This window comes from Charadrius vociferus, unplaced genomic scaffold, assembly GCF_000708025.1.
Source record: "Charadrius vociferus isolate BGI_N301 unplaced genomic scaffold, ASM70802v2 scaffold15, whole genome shotgun sequence".
Lineage (NCBI taxonomy): Eukaryota > Metazoa > Chordata > Aves > Charadriiformes > Charadriidae > Charadrius > Charadrius vociferus.
Window position 1 is genome coordinate 3,829,931 of NW_009650064.1, and position 11,713 is coordinate 3,841,643.

At 36.2% G+C, this 11,713-nt stretch overlaps 1 protein-coding gene across 1 annotated transcript; it reads left to right on the forward strand.

Annotated features, from left to right (window-relative positions):
• The first annotated feature begins 3,609 nt into the window (after positions 1-3,609).
• On the forward strand, positions 3,610-10,821 carry ANKRD46 (ankyrin repeat domain 46). Its single transcript, XM_009891824.1, has 3 exons — positions 3,610-3,956; positions 5,269-5,427; positions 9,998-10,821. Exons 1-3 carry the CDS (start codon positions 3,646-3,648, stop codon positions 10,212-10,214), a joined length of 687 nt encoding a protein of 228 aa, XP_009890126.1. The 5' UTR covers positions 3,610-3,645; the 3' UTR covers positions 10,215-10,821.
• The last annotated feature ends 892 nt before the right edge of the window (positions 10,822-11,713 follow it).

Consider the following 11,713-nt stretch of genomic DNA (forward strand, 5'->3'; position numbering starts at 1 on the left):
GCTCAGGCTATATCTATGTTGTATACATTTAGGGAAATGTATTCTTATATTATTCCTTTCTAGTGGGAATAATTTTTGCTTGGGAGGACATCTTTGAATTTAATTTTTTTCACAAAACTAATTTTCTATTAAAGTCCCAAGTTATTAACAACAAAACTTTTTTTTTTAACAAAAGTATAATTTAAAAGATACATTTTCAGTAGATGGTGTTGCATTTTTAGAAGCACTTACTTATTGAACCCAATTAGATTTATTTAACTCCAGTAGTAGTAATTTATAGGGATATTCGGAATGCTCATTTTGCAATACTTTTCTGTCTTGTTACTAATCCAAGTCCGTTTGTCCTAATTTGTGCCTGTTACATTAGTGCTTAATGGTTGGTGTACCAGCTTTTCGGCAGTTCAGAGTTGCTATCTGATTCACCTTTCAGAAGCAATTTAAAGAGGATGGCTAATGCTTTGGAATTTTGTTTCTAAATCCACTGCAGTAGATACTCCTTACGGCAGAAAGCTTTTTGATACATACTGTGGACAGCAATGTAACCATAGGGGTTTTTTTATTCAAAAATGTCTAATTAAGTTGACTATTGTAATTTTTTTTCTGAGCTTTGTTACTCAGGAGATTATGCTAAATTGGGTTAAATTTGAGGCAAGAACATGTCATTAGGGGACTGGCATTTTAAAAATGATGTATAGTTCAGCTTTGTATGCAGCTCATATCTGGCATAGGTTAGGTAGCCATATGTGAAATAGAATTGTGTTTGTAGAAAAAGTCTTTTTAACCACAAAGATAAATCAAACCAGATGGTCCAGATTTTTGTGTGTGTGAATGCATTTGCTTAGTCCACAATCTTCAAGCGTTGGGAAGAAGGATTTGTTGGGTTTTTTTCCTTTCTTACTGTGAAGTACTAAGGTTTCACTTTAGTCTTTTACACTTCAGCAATGAATTCTAAAAGATTCCAGTGATAATAAATTCTGAATCAGAATTACTTCCAGTTACACTTTCTGATAACTGCTAATCTTTGTGCTTCCTTTCCTGAGAAGATAAGGCGGTGACATATTTTTTTTTCTGGTATTATTAGCTAATGTTTCATCAGAGTTGTATGTGAAGTGACGGGGAATTCTGTAAGGCCTTACCAGATATACACGTCTGGAATGAAAATACAAACATTAGCTTACATTCAACAGAGCATGCCATACTGTTTCTCAAATAGCATGTCTCTTCCAGTATAATATTCTGTTGTTGATTTGTGTTAGACCTTCTTTTATTAAAGAGGTTTAAACTCTCAAATATTATTTTAAAAGCGAACCACGATCTTTTATCAAGTACAAGTAGGGTTTTGTGTTGTTGATGAGCTGTTACTGTGGCTGATAATTGGAGGTTTTTAGATGATTTATGATCTTGCTTTAGGGAAGATTTAGTGCAGAATGTAAAGGTCACAATCGCATCGTACTGAAACTGGGCCCAATGTTTTTCTCAGCAAAGATTGGACTAGCAGAGTTGAAGAAGCATTCTGGTATCATGTATGATTTGGGTAGGAAAGGGGCAAGAAAACTGAAATTGCAGTCAGCTGGGAATCCTAGCTTTGCAACATCCAGGGGTTTTGTGACCAACTTGTTGGAAATTTGAATAAGCAAATTATCTTTTCTTTTTGTGTTGGGTTATAAGAAAGTTGTTAGTGACCTAAATGACACCGGTCTTGCATGAAGTGTTTTATGGTACATCAGTGGACTGTCCTTTTGCTATTGGATATGATTGTGAAAAAGGCTGTTTGAGCCACTGATACACCATCACATGCTTAAAAACATACTTGCAGCCTCGGGGAACGTACTCTGCTTACAATCATTCCTTGTACAGATACCAGGACACAGAAGTTATTCCTATCTCTCTCTCTTCTGCGTCCAAGAGAGAGGGAAGCTAGGCAGTGTTGATACATGTAGCAGAATTTGTCCTGATAGGAAATACAAACTGGGGAAGTTTGAATATGATATATTAAACTCAACAGCCCCAAATGCTACAGCTGTTAATCAGACCAGTGTGTAAACATTTTGAAATTACTTCTGTAGATACTTTGATCTTGAATTTGATCTAAAACATGGGGGAAGAGCTATAAAATGTAGACATTATAAACTCCCCAAAAAAAGGAGAGATTTTAAATCGAATTCTTTGGCTCCTGGCCATGTTTCCATTCTCTCGGCTGAATGAGTGCACTGATGTGGAAGGATACCTTATATAGATGAGAAAATTTAAATCTGCGTGTAGCAGTCTGAATAAGAGGTTCAGATAGTTAATCAACACTGCTACATCATGAGCGCAAAATACAAACCCTGGGCAAGTGAAATACACTGTGTCAAGTGAAGTTTCAGTTCAGTTTCCATTCAAAGCTTATCTAGTAAAATCACTTTTCCTTCCTGTCACTTGAACTGTGTCATGTCTGTATTGAGAGTTCTTCTAAGGATTTTTACTTGTTTATATGATTTTTTTTTTCTTTTTTGCCTTCTCTGTGAGGCAGTGCAAAGCTTTGTTGTCCAGTCTCCTGGATGTTTTCATTTCTTACTGTTGCCTCATACTGTTGCACATTTTACCATCCTCTTGCATAACCATTGTCTTTTTTCCTTATTGTTTTCAAGTCATCTTTTCTGTGTCCCGTAAGCACACAGTGTCATCATACATTCATTATTTGACTCATCCTTAATCTATTCTTCAGCAAAACTTAAATAATTGTTTGTTAAGTGTTCTGTATCAAGAAATCCATGGTGAAACAACATTTATCTTCCTCTTCTAGGTCCTGATACAGGAAAGGACTATTTAGTATTAATCCAGGGAAACTACATTTGGGCTTCTCCGTATTGGGTTCTGGTTGAACCCACAATAGCTCCATACTTGATTTTACCATTGTCATCCTTGGACCCACTTCAGTTTTCACTTTCAGGTTGGCAATTTCACATAATACAGCCAGTTTTCTATGGTCTGTATTGCTATTCTTGTTTCTCAGTAGTTTGTGTATCCGTGGGACTATAAAAATAATGTTCTGCAAAAGGTATTGAAAAAATATATTTCTTGCTAAATGAAAGAATTAGTATTTATAGTACTCAAGCATTTTCAGCAACTGATTGTACTTTGTGCATCAAACTTCAAATTCAGACGGTGGAAATCCCACTGGCTTAGCGTTGCTTATAGCTAGTAAGAATTGCAGTTAGTGTCACTGTATCTATTAACTGAATTGTTTATAGTTTCCCAGTTTATGAAAGGTGGTTCTTCTCCCTTTCAGTTCTGATCCACAGTGTTTTGCCCTTTAATATCAATACTACTACATGTGATCTCTTGCTTGGTGAAAGCTAACCTGTCTTGCATTTGTGGCATTGATCTTATCAGTTTTCTGTAATAACAAAGCTTTGCTGCTGTTTCCAGAGGTATAAGACTAAAAGGAGCTCTTTCCATATTACCAGAAGGGAATGCAGCACACAAAGTTAATGTCTAGGATAGGAGGATTTCAGAGTTGGTTTATAAGCTAGTTTCCATTCTTGTTTGGGAACCTGAGCAGTCTACCGAGTATTTATATTGTGTTCATTTGCCTGGTTTCACCATCATTTCTTCCCACTTTTACTTGCAGGTTAGCTGCCTACTCCAAAGAGAAACAGAACAATGTCCTACGTTTTTGTAAACGACTCTTCCCAGACAAATGTGCCGCTGCTGCAGGCTTGCATTGATGGAGATTTTAACTATTCCAAACGACTGTTAGAGAGCGGTTTCGACCCAAATATTCGTGACAGCCGAGGCCGAACTGGCCTTCACCTTGCTGCAGCCAGAGGAAATGTAGACATCTGTCAACTCTTGCATAAATTTGGTGCTGACCTGCTAGCCACTGATTACCAAGGTAACACAGCCCTTCATCTCTGTGGGCATGTGGATACCATCCAGTTCCTGGTTTCTAATGGACTTAAAATTGATATTTGGTAAGTCACTTTTTTTTTTTTTTTTTTTACAGCACATATTTTATAATATATTAGTCTTCTCTCGCTGGAGCCTTGCATATAAACCTGCTGTTGCTGAAATGCTATATTTGGTGCAATTCACCTTTTTTAAGATATCACATAATAGAAACATGAAATAAGCAGGCAGGAAAACAATAGGAGGCCACTTCTGCTAGTCTGTACAACAAGCAAAGCAAATAAAAATAGCAGCTGCTGGTGTGGGCCGCTGCATCCAATTCTGCTTCACTGATGACGTTGCTGTCCTGGTTTGGCCAGACAGCCAGGTGTGGGTGGTTGGCACCAAAGAAAAAATCACATTGACCGCTTTAAAAGAATTTTCTCCACCACAGTTCTATTGTTTTAATTGTTGTACTGTATAAGACAAAGAAAATACAGTATATGTGTGTGTCAGTTCATTCCCATACTCCTTTGGTAACAATGCTTCCTTTCAGTGTTTTCCCCCTCCCTCAAAGGCTGTGACTCAGCCCTTCTTTTAAATATTGTATATTCTTTCCTTCTGGCTTCCAGCAGCTGTCAGATGCCAGTGCTCAGATGCAGGCTCTCAAGATGCAAAATAACTAGCTGTTTCGTTCCAGTAACTGAATTATTTTGTTTGTGGAACTTTCTGCATATTCACAACACATGCAAAAAACAGTAGTAACTTCAAAACCTTAGAGTTTTTAAATCTGTCTCTTTTTCACCTGTCCCTCATTAATGTTTTCAACTCAGCAAAACTAGTTATAGGCAGACCAGATTCTTTATGGGTTGTGAGTTGGTTGGGTTTTTTTTCTCATTTCAAACGACTCTGTTGAAAATCCCCAGTCTGAAGGCAGCTCTGCTCCTATTCAATATTATTTTAATCTTAGCAGAGGGACCATCTGTGTTTTATTTCATTTTTGCCTGATGTCCTAATACCCTCATGGAAAAAGGAACTATGAGGAACCAGATTGCACAATTCCGTCTTGAAATTAAACTTAATTTTGAACATTGCCATAAATCTACTGTTTATTTTTTGTTATAACACCCAGAGATTCCAATTAGATTAGAGTACTAGGAATTTTGATTTTATTTAGAGGAAAAAGAGTTGTGCAATTTCAAACCTAAACACACTGATTTTCTTTTATAGTGAGTTATGCTATAACTTGTATAGACAAGAATTTCTTACTTTCTGATATGATAGAAAATAGTCCTGAGGACTTACTAAATTGTAATGTGTTATGCTGAGTGTCTTGTTACAAAATTTCTATATTAAAAGTTTATTTTATTCTCATGTCCTTTTGTGGGGTAATTTCAGCAATCACCAAGGTGCAACACCACTTGTTCTTGCAAAACGAAGGGGAGTGAATAAAGATGTGATTAGACTGCTGGAATCTTTAGAGGAGCAAGAGGTGAAAGGATTTAACAGAGGAGCTCACTCAAAGCTGGAAACAATGCAAACTGCTGAAAGTGAAAGGTATTTACAAAACAAAAATAATGACTAGGAGAAAGAATGTATATGGCTTTTAGATTTTTGCAATTGACTTGATTGTTTGTTCTCAGGACAGATAATATCACATTTGGCCTGGTATTGTCAGACCAAATAAAAATCAAATTTTACATTTTGGAAAAATTTCTTTAAGCAGATCAAATGTAAGAAAAAAAGAACGTTTTTTACTGAGATTTTTATTTTATGGTGGAAGTTTTTTAAAATAAGTACTAATTTTCCATTACAGACTCCCAAAAATAAATATTCTACCACTTATCACAAATCCAAAGGGAAAATGGGGTGAAATGCAAAATGCCAGTATCACAGGTTAACCTAACATCCTTTCGATAAGATGGATTGTCTACGCACAGAAGGGATAGCAGACTTTCCATCTATCTGAACTTGAAAAAAGGATTTGATACAGTGCCATATATGAAATTGCTATTGGTAGTAGTCCTGGAAAACATGGAGAATAAAATAAGAATTTCGTGGTGGCTAAAGAGATAGTTAAAGGAGAATAGAAGATTTCAGGAAAATTGCTGACAGTTTCAGGAAAAGTATTGGATTAGAGGGAAGTTACTAATGAATTCCTAAAGGTCTGGTTCTGGAACTGTCCTTACTTATAATTTTTATAAACGATACTGGCATAGAAAGTAGTAGCATGTTAGTTATACTAAGAAGTGAGATATAGGCAACCCAGAGGGAAATTGGGATGGCATAGGCAAAAATACGGTATGAAAAGGGAGAGGAAGTTAATAGGTATAAATTGTGATTCAGTAGCACAAAATGCAACTTCATTTACGTAAAGCTGTATACTGTAAAATGGAAGTTCCTCAGTGGAAAACGAGGGTACAGGAAGAAAGAGTTGATGTATTAGTCGGTTCCAGGAGTTGATGATACCCTAAAAAAGTCCTAGAACGTGCAAAAAGAGTTATTTCCACTACATAAAGGAAACTGCCAGTGCCGTTGTAAAAAGCTATGGTAACTTCTGCTGCGTAGTAAATTTTATAATGCTGATTCGCCCCCTTCAAAGAAGTTTAATTTGTCTTTTAAGAAGCATGGAGAAGCATTACTTTGGCACTCAAGGGAACAGAATGTCTTCTTGCAAAAGGAGGCAACTAGAGCTCATTTTAGCCTGTCAGAGAAGGCTGAGAGGTGTGTGGTTGCTGACAAGAAATACTGCTTTTGAACAATGCGAAATAACTGGTTAAGACAAAAACTGATGATAGCTCAAGAGCCAAAGGATACAGATAAACCACAGATACTTTTTTGATTGCGAATTGGCAGTTTTTTAACAACAAGCTTCGAAGACAGCCTTCCTATAGGATTTAGATGAGGCAAGAAGCTTTGCAGGTTTCAAAGGAGGCTAATTCTCTTGCAGAAACCATTGAATTGCCAGTAAACATGACAGAACATGGGACTGAGATTAATAATGCAAGAGACCTTTCCAGTACTGTTTTGTTTTCTTTTGTTAATTTATATTGGAAACAGGATATCAATGTTGTTTGGAATACTTGCTCTAATACTGAATTTATTCAAATTTGTTATTTTTATATTGTCTATTATAATGATCATGAGCTGTGACTGCTGGAACATTATATCACAAAAGACAGGGAGTTTTGTCACATAACTGTTGTTGAGTTTGTGTCAAATGTACACGGCCTTCACCCTAAGTGAAAATTAAACTGTGTAGATGGAGCTGTTATCTAAGTTGCGTAAACAGAAAACGTGAAACCAGCAAAATTATGGAAATCATGCGAGATACTCCCAGTGAGCAGATTGGAAGTTTTTTCTTATACATTAGGTGACCCCACTCATCATAGAGACTGTTTTAAGCCCTGGAATAGAAAATTTATTATTATTCTCAAAATCACATGGGTATAAATTATTAGAATTTGTGCATATTACCTTCCTGACTTAACTAAATTTTATTGACAGTTGCTTGTCACACAGAAATGCATTTATGTGGGTTTTGTTTAAACATATGGACCAACAGCTCAGCCCCATTTAAATTTCGATTTTTGATTCGATAGTGTCCCTTTAATGAACATAGCTTCCTTTCTGTTATTTGACCTTCATAAATGTTATATTGTTTGCTTTGGCAAGCAAGTCAGCAACTCTCCTTGGGGAGAGGCACAGAGACATAAACAGTGCATTACCCAGCTTGTTTGTGAATGTGTTTAAATGTCTGAAATACATTATTTTAAAAATAATAAATATCAGATGCCTACAGCAGCAAAAGCAAGTGAGCTTGTATGCTGTTTGCTTTGTAAATAAATAATGTCTTTGTAACAGTTGGCTTTTCAGACCTCCACAGTTTCACTCCTTCCTCTTAGTATTATTTTCACGTTTTACAGACACTTAGATGAATGTCTTCTGTCCTCTTCCCCCACCGCCCCCCCAACTCTCTTTCATTATGTATGAACCTATGGAGAAATAATGATCACTCTTTCTACAAACAGTCTCTGACTTAAGTTTTCTGTTCCTTGTTACATACAGTTGCTGCTGCTCTGGAAGCAGAGACCAAAACTAGGTTCCAGAGTCAAATTTATTTTCTCTTGCTTTGCACTCCTGCCAGTGAGGAGTGGCACTGTGCTGTCAGGAGGCAGAGCTCGCTCTGTCCATCTTACAGTGCAGATGATCTGTCCATCTACACAGCCCAGCGTGACCTGTGCCTGCACCCACAAATGCATCCAAATGTGAACTTCCACGTTGTGTTGGAAAGAGAACATCTGTCTGGGTTGTGTGGCACAAGCACTTCTGTAGGATGCATTGCTGCCTTACCATTTCTTAGGCAGCCGTAATTCGTAATAAGAAAAAATATCTTGGATAACATTGATTTTAATTGGGTTGTAATATAAAACAGCAAAAGCGTTTTCTATGTACCCTTTTCTATTTAATAAGCAAGCATGTGATCTTTCCACTTAAATTGCATTGCACCTCTATTTAACCTGTCTGTGGTTATGTATTAACTAGTTAGTACTCAGTGAGTAGTTCTGTTCTACACCAGTGGCTGTCTTTTATTAAACCCTTTGTTTTGTTGGGCAAATCATAATAAGCAAGGAAGATGACTAAACCCTGCAGCTATGGGCAAGCAAAAATAGCTTTACAGCAAGATAAATATTTAAAAAACAAAAAAGACAAGCTGCTTAATAGGCAATTTCTGAAATCTTCCCCATGTGACACTGCAATACTTCAGCAAGCTATGGGAGTTTAGGCTAATTATTCTTCAATGGCTGTACATCCGAAGAAAAAATACCATATGAATAGTGTGAAGGTTTCTGTGGTATAATCTCAAAAGAGGGATTCATAAATGAGACTTTTTTCTGATAATCATTTGTCAATTTATTATTGTCACCAAGAACAATAGTGTTTCTACAATTAGTTTTGACTTGGTAATTGGTTTTCCCTGAAATGTTTTCTTTTATTATTTCTATAAGAGAGAACTAGGAATATGGTAACTGAAAGCAATTAGAAGGAAGGAAAGAAATTGGTTTTTCTCTGCTTACCTTCTGCTGTTGACATCATTGTGTATGGAGTTGGTTTGTGCTTGTCCGAGCCTGATCCTGTAAATGCCTGTGTATGTAATTTCACTCAAGTGAGAATGTGCAGATGGCTAAAATTTTATGTAAGTGAAATCAAGTGATGAGAAAGTTTTCCTATTCTTCATGAGTTTTTTCATACAGCAACAGAGAAGGTTACCTGTTATAAGCCAGTTGTAAAGCCAGCAAAATTGGGAGAATGATACAAGAAGTCATGCAGTATTTGAAACAACTTACATTTTTTCTAAAGGCAATGCATTGACAAGGTGACTGTATGATTCTGACTTTATATTTGTTTCTCATTTAAAAGTGAGAGTTCTAGTCGCTAACTTACAGTCTGACAATTTAAGGGAGGCTGATGGTTTGGTAGTGGAATGTTAAAACATCAAAGCAGCTTCTGAACGCCATATGGCAGAAAACACAGCAATGCCAACTTGTCTTGAAGATCAGAAAGTTTCTGAACTTCTTGTTATCCAAATTTATTGTTTTCTGTGATATTTTTATGCTAGGGAAGAGGCCTCTGTAACAAAGACACGGAGGAGAGTAGTAAAGATCACTCCAGAGTTCAGAATCAAAATTATATTGGTTAAAGTTTCCATTTTATTCATCAGAGTTTATTTTTAAATCGTAATTTTTGTTTTATTAACAAGAGCTGTGCCCCTTGAGGTTTCAGCTTATGCTTCGTTAAATTTTACTAAGCCATATGTAGTAGAAATTACAGGGACTGATTTTTCAAGGCTTCTAGGTGGCAAGCCTGCAAACCCAGTGCAGTTGTACAGATACAAATATAATTCTCTTTGCACAAGTTAATAAAACCTCCTTTCAGCTAACTTAAGGTTAGAGTTAGGAGTCTTTCCTGACCTGCTTTGTCTTGATTTAGCAAAGGCAATGCTATAAATCTGCAGGTGGGTTTAATTTTTAATTTAGAATGTTTCAGTTGCACTTAGTAGGATTACTGTCATACTTAAAGGTGCATTCTTTTGCTCTGATGTATTTTTAACTTTAATCCTTCGTAGTGCGATGGAAAGCCATTCCCTCCTTAATCCAAACCTACAGCAAGGTGAAGGAGTTCTTTCCAGTTTCCGCACAACATGGCAAGAGTTTGTGGAAGACCTGGGCTTCTGGAGGGTGCTGCTCCTCATCATTGTCATTGCTCTTCTGTCACTTGGAATAGCATACTATGTTAGTGGGGTGCTTCCTTTTGTAGAAAACCAGCCTGAACTGGTGCACTGAAGCAAATGCAAAGAAGCGCACTGTGCTTTTCCCTGTTCTAATCTTATTTTGAGCTTCTTGGAATTATTTTCTTGGTGCAGGCAGTGGCAGCTGTATATACTGTTTGCCTTTTGTACTTATTATTAACCCCTTTGAAAGAGGGATTAATTCATTTCAAGTAAAACACTAAATTCTAAAGCATTCCTAAGCTACCTCTGACTTATCTTGACTTGCAAGCAAGATGTGAAGATAATCCTCTCTGTTGATAAAATGCTATGATTAGAAAAGGCCTTTCATAATGAATATTAAATTCCTGGGCGTGAAAAATATATCCTAGTACAGAACCAAATTGGATTTATTTTCCCTATGAAGAGAGGTAGATCTATTGTTGCATTTTTGTGTGTGCTTCAGTTGAAAGAAAAACATTATTTTAGAAGTCCTACTCGAGAAATCTGAATAATATAATAACACATTCTGATATATAGACAGTAATAAGCTGCAAATTCATAGTTCTTTTAGTGCCTCCCCATAGTTCCATATCTGCTAGTTTATAAAAAGAATGAGTAGTAGTTCAAGTTTTATTATGTCTTTAATGTATAGATCTCTCCTTTATTTACTAGGTTAATGTCGTGTTTCTTCCCCAGATGAATTCGGTGGTGTTAATACCTGCCTGAAGTAAATTTTGTAGAACAAAGCTGTTTGTTGTGCTTTGGAAGTAAATTTGTTTCAGCCTTAGGCTGAAAATTTTGCCTTTTTGTTGAAATGCTACTAAGCGAACCTTTTTTTGTAAGGGTGGTTGAAACGCGATTTAGGTGTTCTGCTCTGTATGTAACAGTTCTGTAAGGCCATTGTCTTTATGAAATATGTCACGAAGGGTAACTTTTCCTTCCTCCCACAAGGACCAGACTGAACCATATAATTGTATTGTTTTCATGTTTGCAGAGAGGACTTGATTGAATAGAATTCCTTTCTAGAATTGTTTTCCATTTCAGTTGTTTTCAGACAGCACTTAGAGGCTTATGAATTATTTTCTGGGTATGCAGAATAAAAGTATTTAAAATGTTAATATTTAGGAACATTGTATGAAATTAAATCTTTACCCATTCAGTACTTAGCTGTGAAATCCTTTGTTTGTAAATAACCTAGGTATATGAATCAGTTAAAATAATCTTTAATGAAGGCTAGAAAGGTACTATGTAGTAAGTTGGAGGTTTTCAAAGAAAGCGGATTCTCTCCTTCTATGCTGATTAGACATCTGAGTCCCTTAGTTGCCATTGCCTTGAAAATCCCAAACAAAATGAATTCTGCAAACCTAATGAATAATTTTTTTTACTTAGCCATTCCTAAATTGTTGTTAAATAACATCAAACATAAAATTATAAATTACAGTAAGTATTGATACAAGTAACTACATACTGTTCTGCTATCATGTATATTTTTCTTTCTTGTTTATGGATTTGAGTGAAGAGGGTTGTTGTCTTTGTTTTGATGTGTGACGTGAGCTTCACTGAGCTGGCCCC

Coding starts and splice junctions, on each gene's coding strand:
- ANKRD46 (XM_009891824.1), top strand. CDS start 3,646: ATGTCCTACGTTTTTGTAAACGACTCTTCCCAGACAAATGTGCCGCTG. Junction 3,957..5,268: donor GGACTTAAAATTGATATTTG/GTAAGTCACTTT, acceptor GGGTAATTTCAG/CAATCACCAAGGTGCAACAC. Junction 5,428..9,997: donor CAAACTGCTGAAAGTGAAAG/GTATTTACAAAA, acceptor AATCCTTCGTAG/TGCGATGGAAAGCCATTCCC.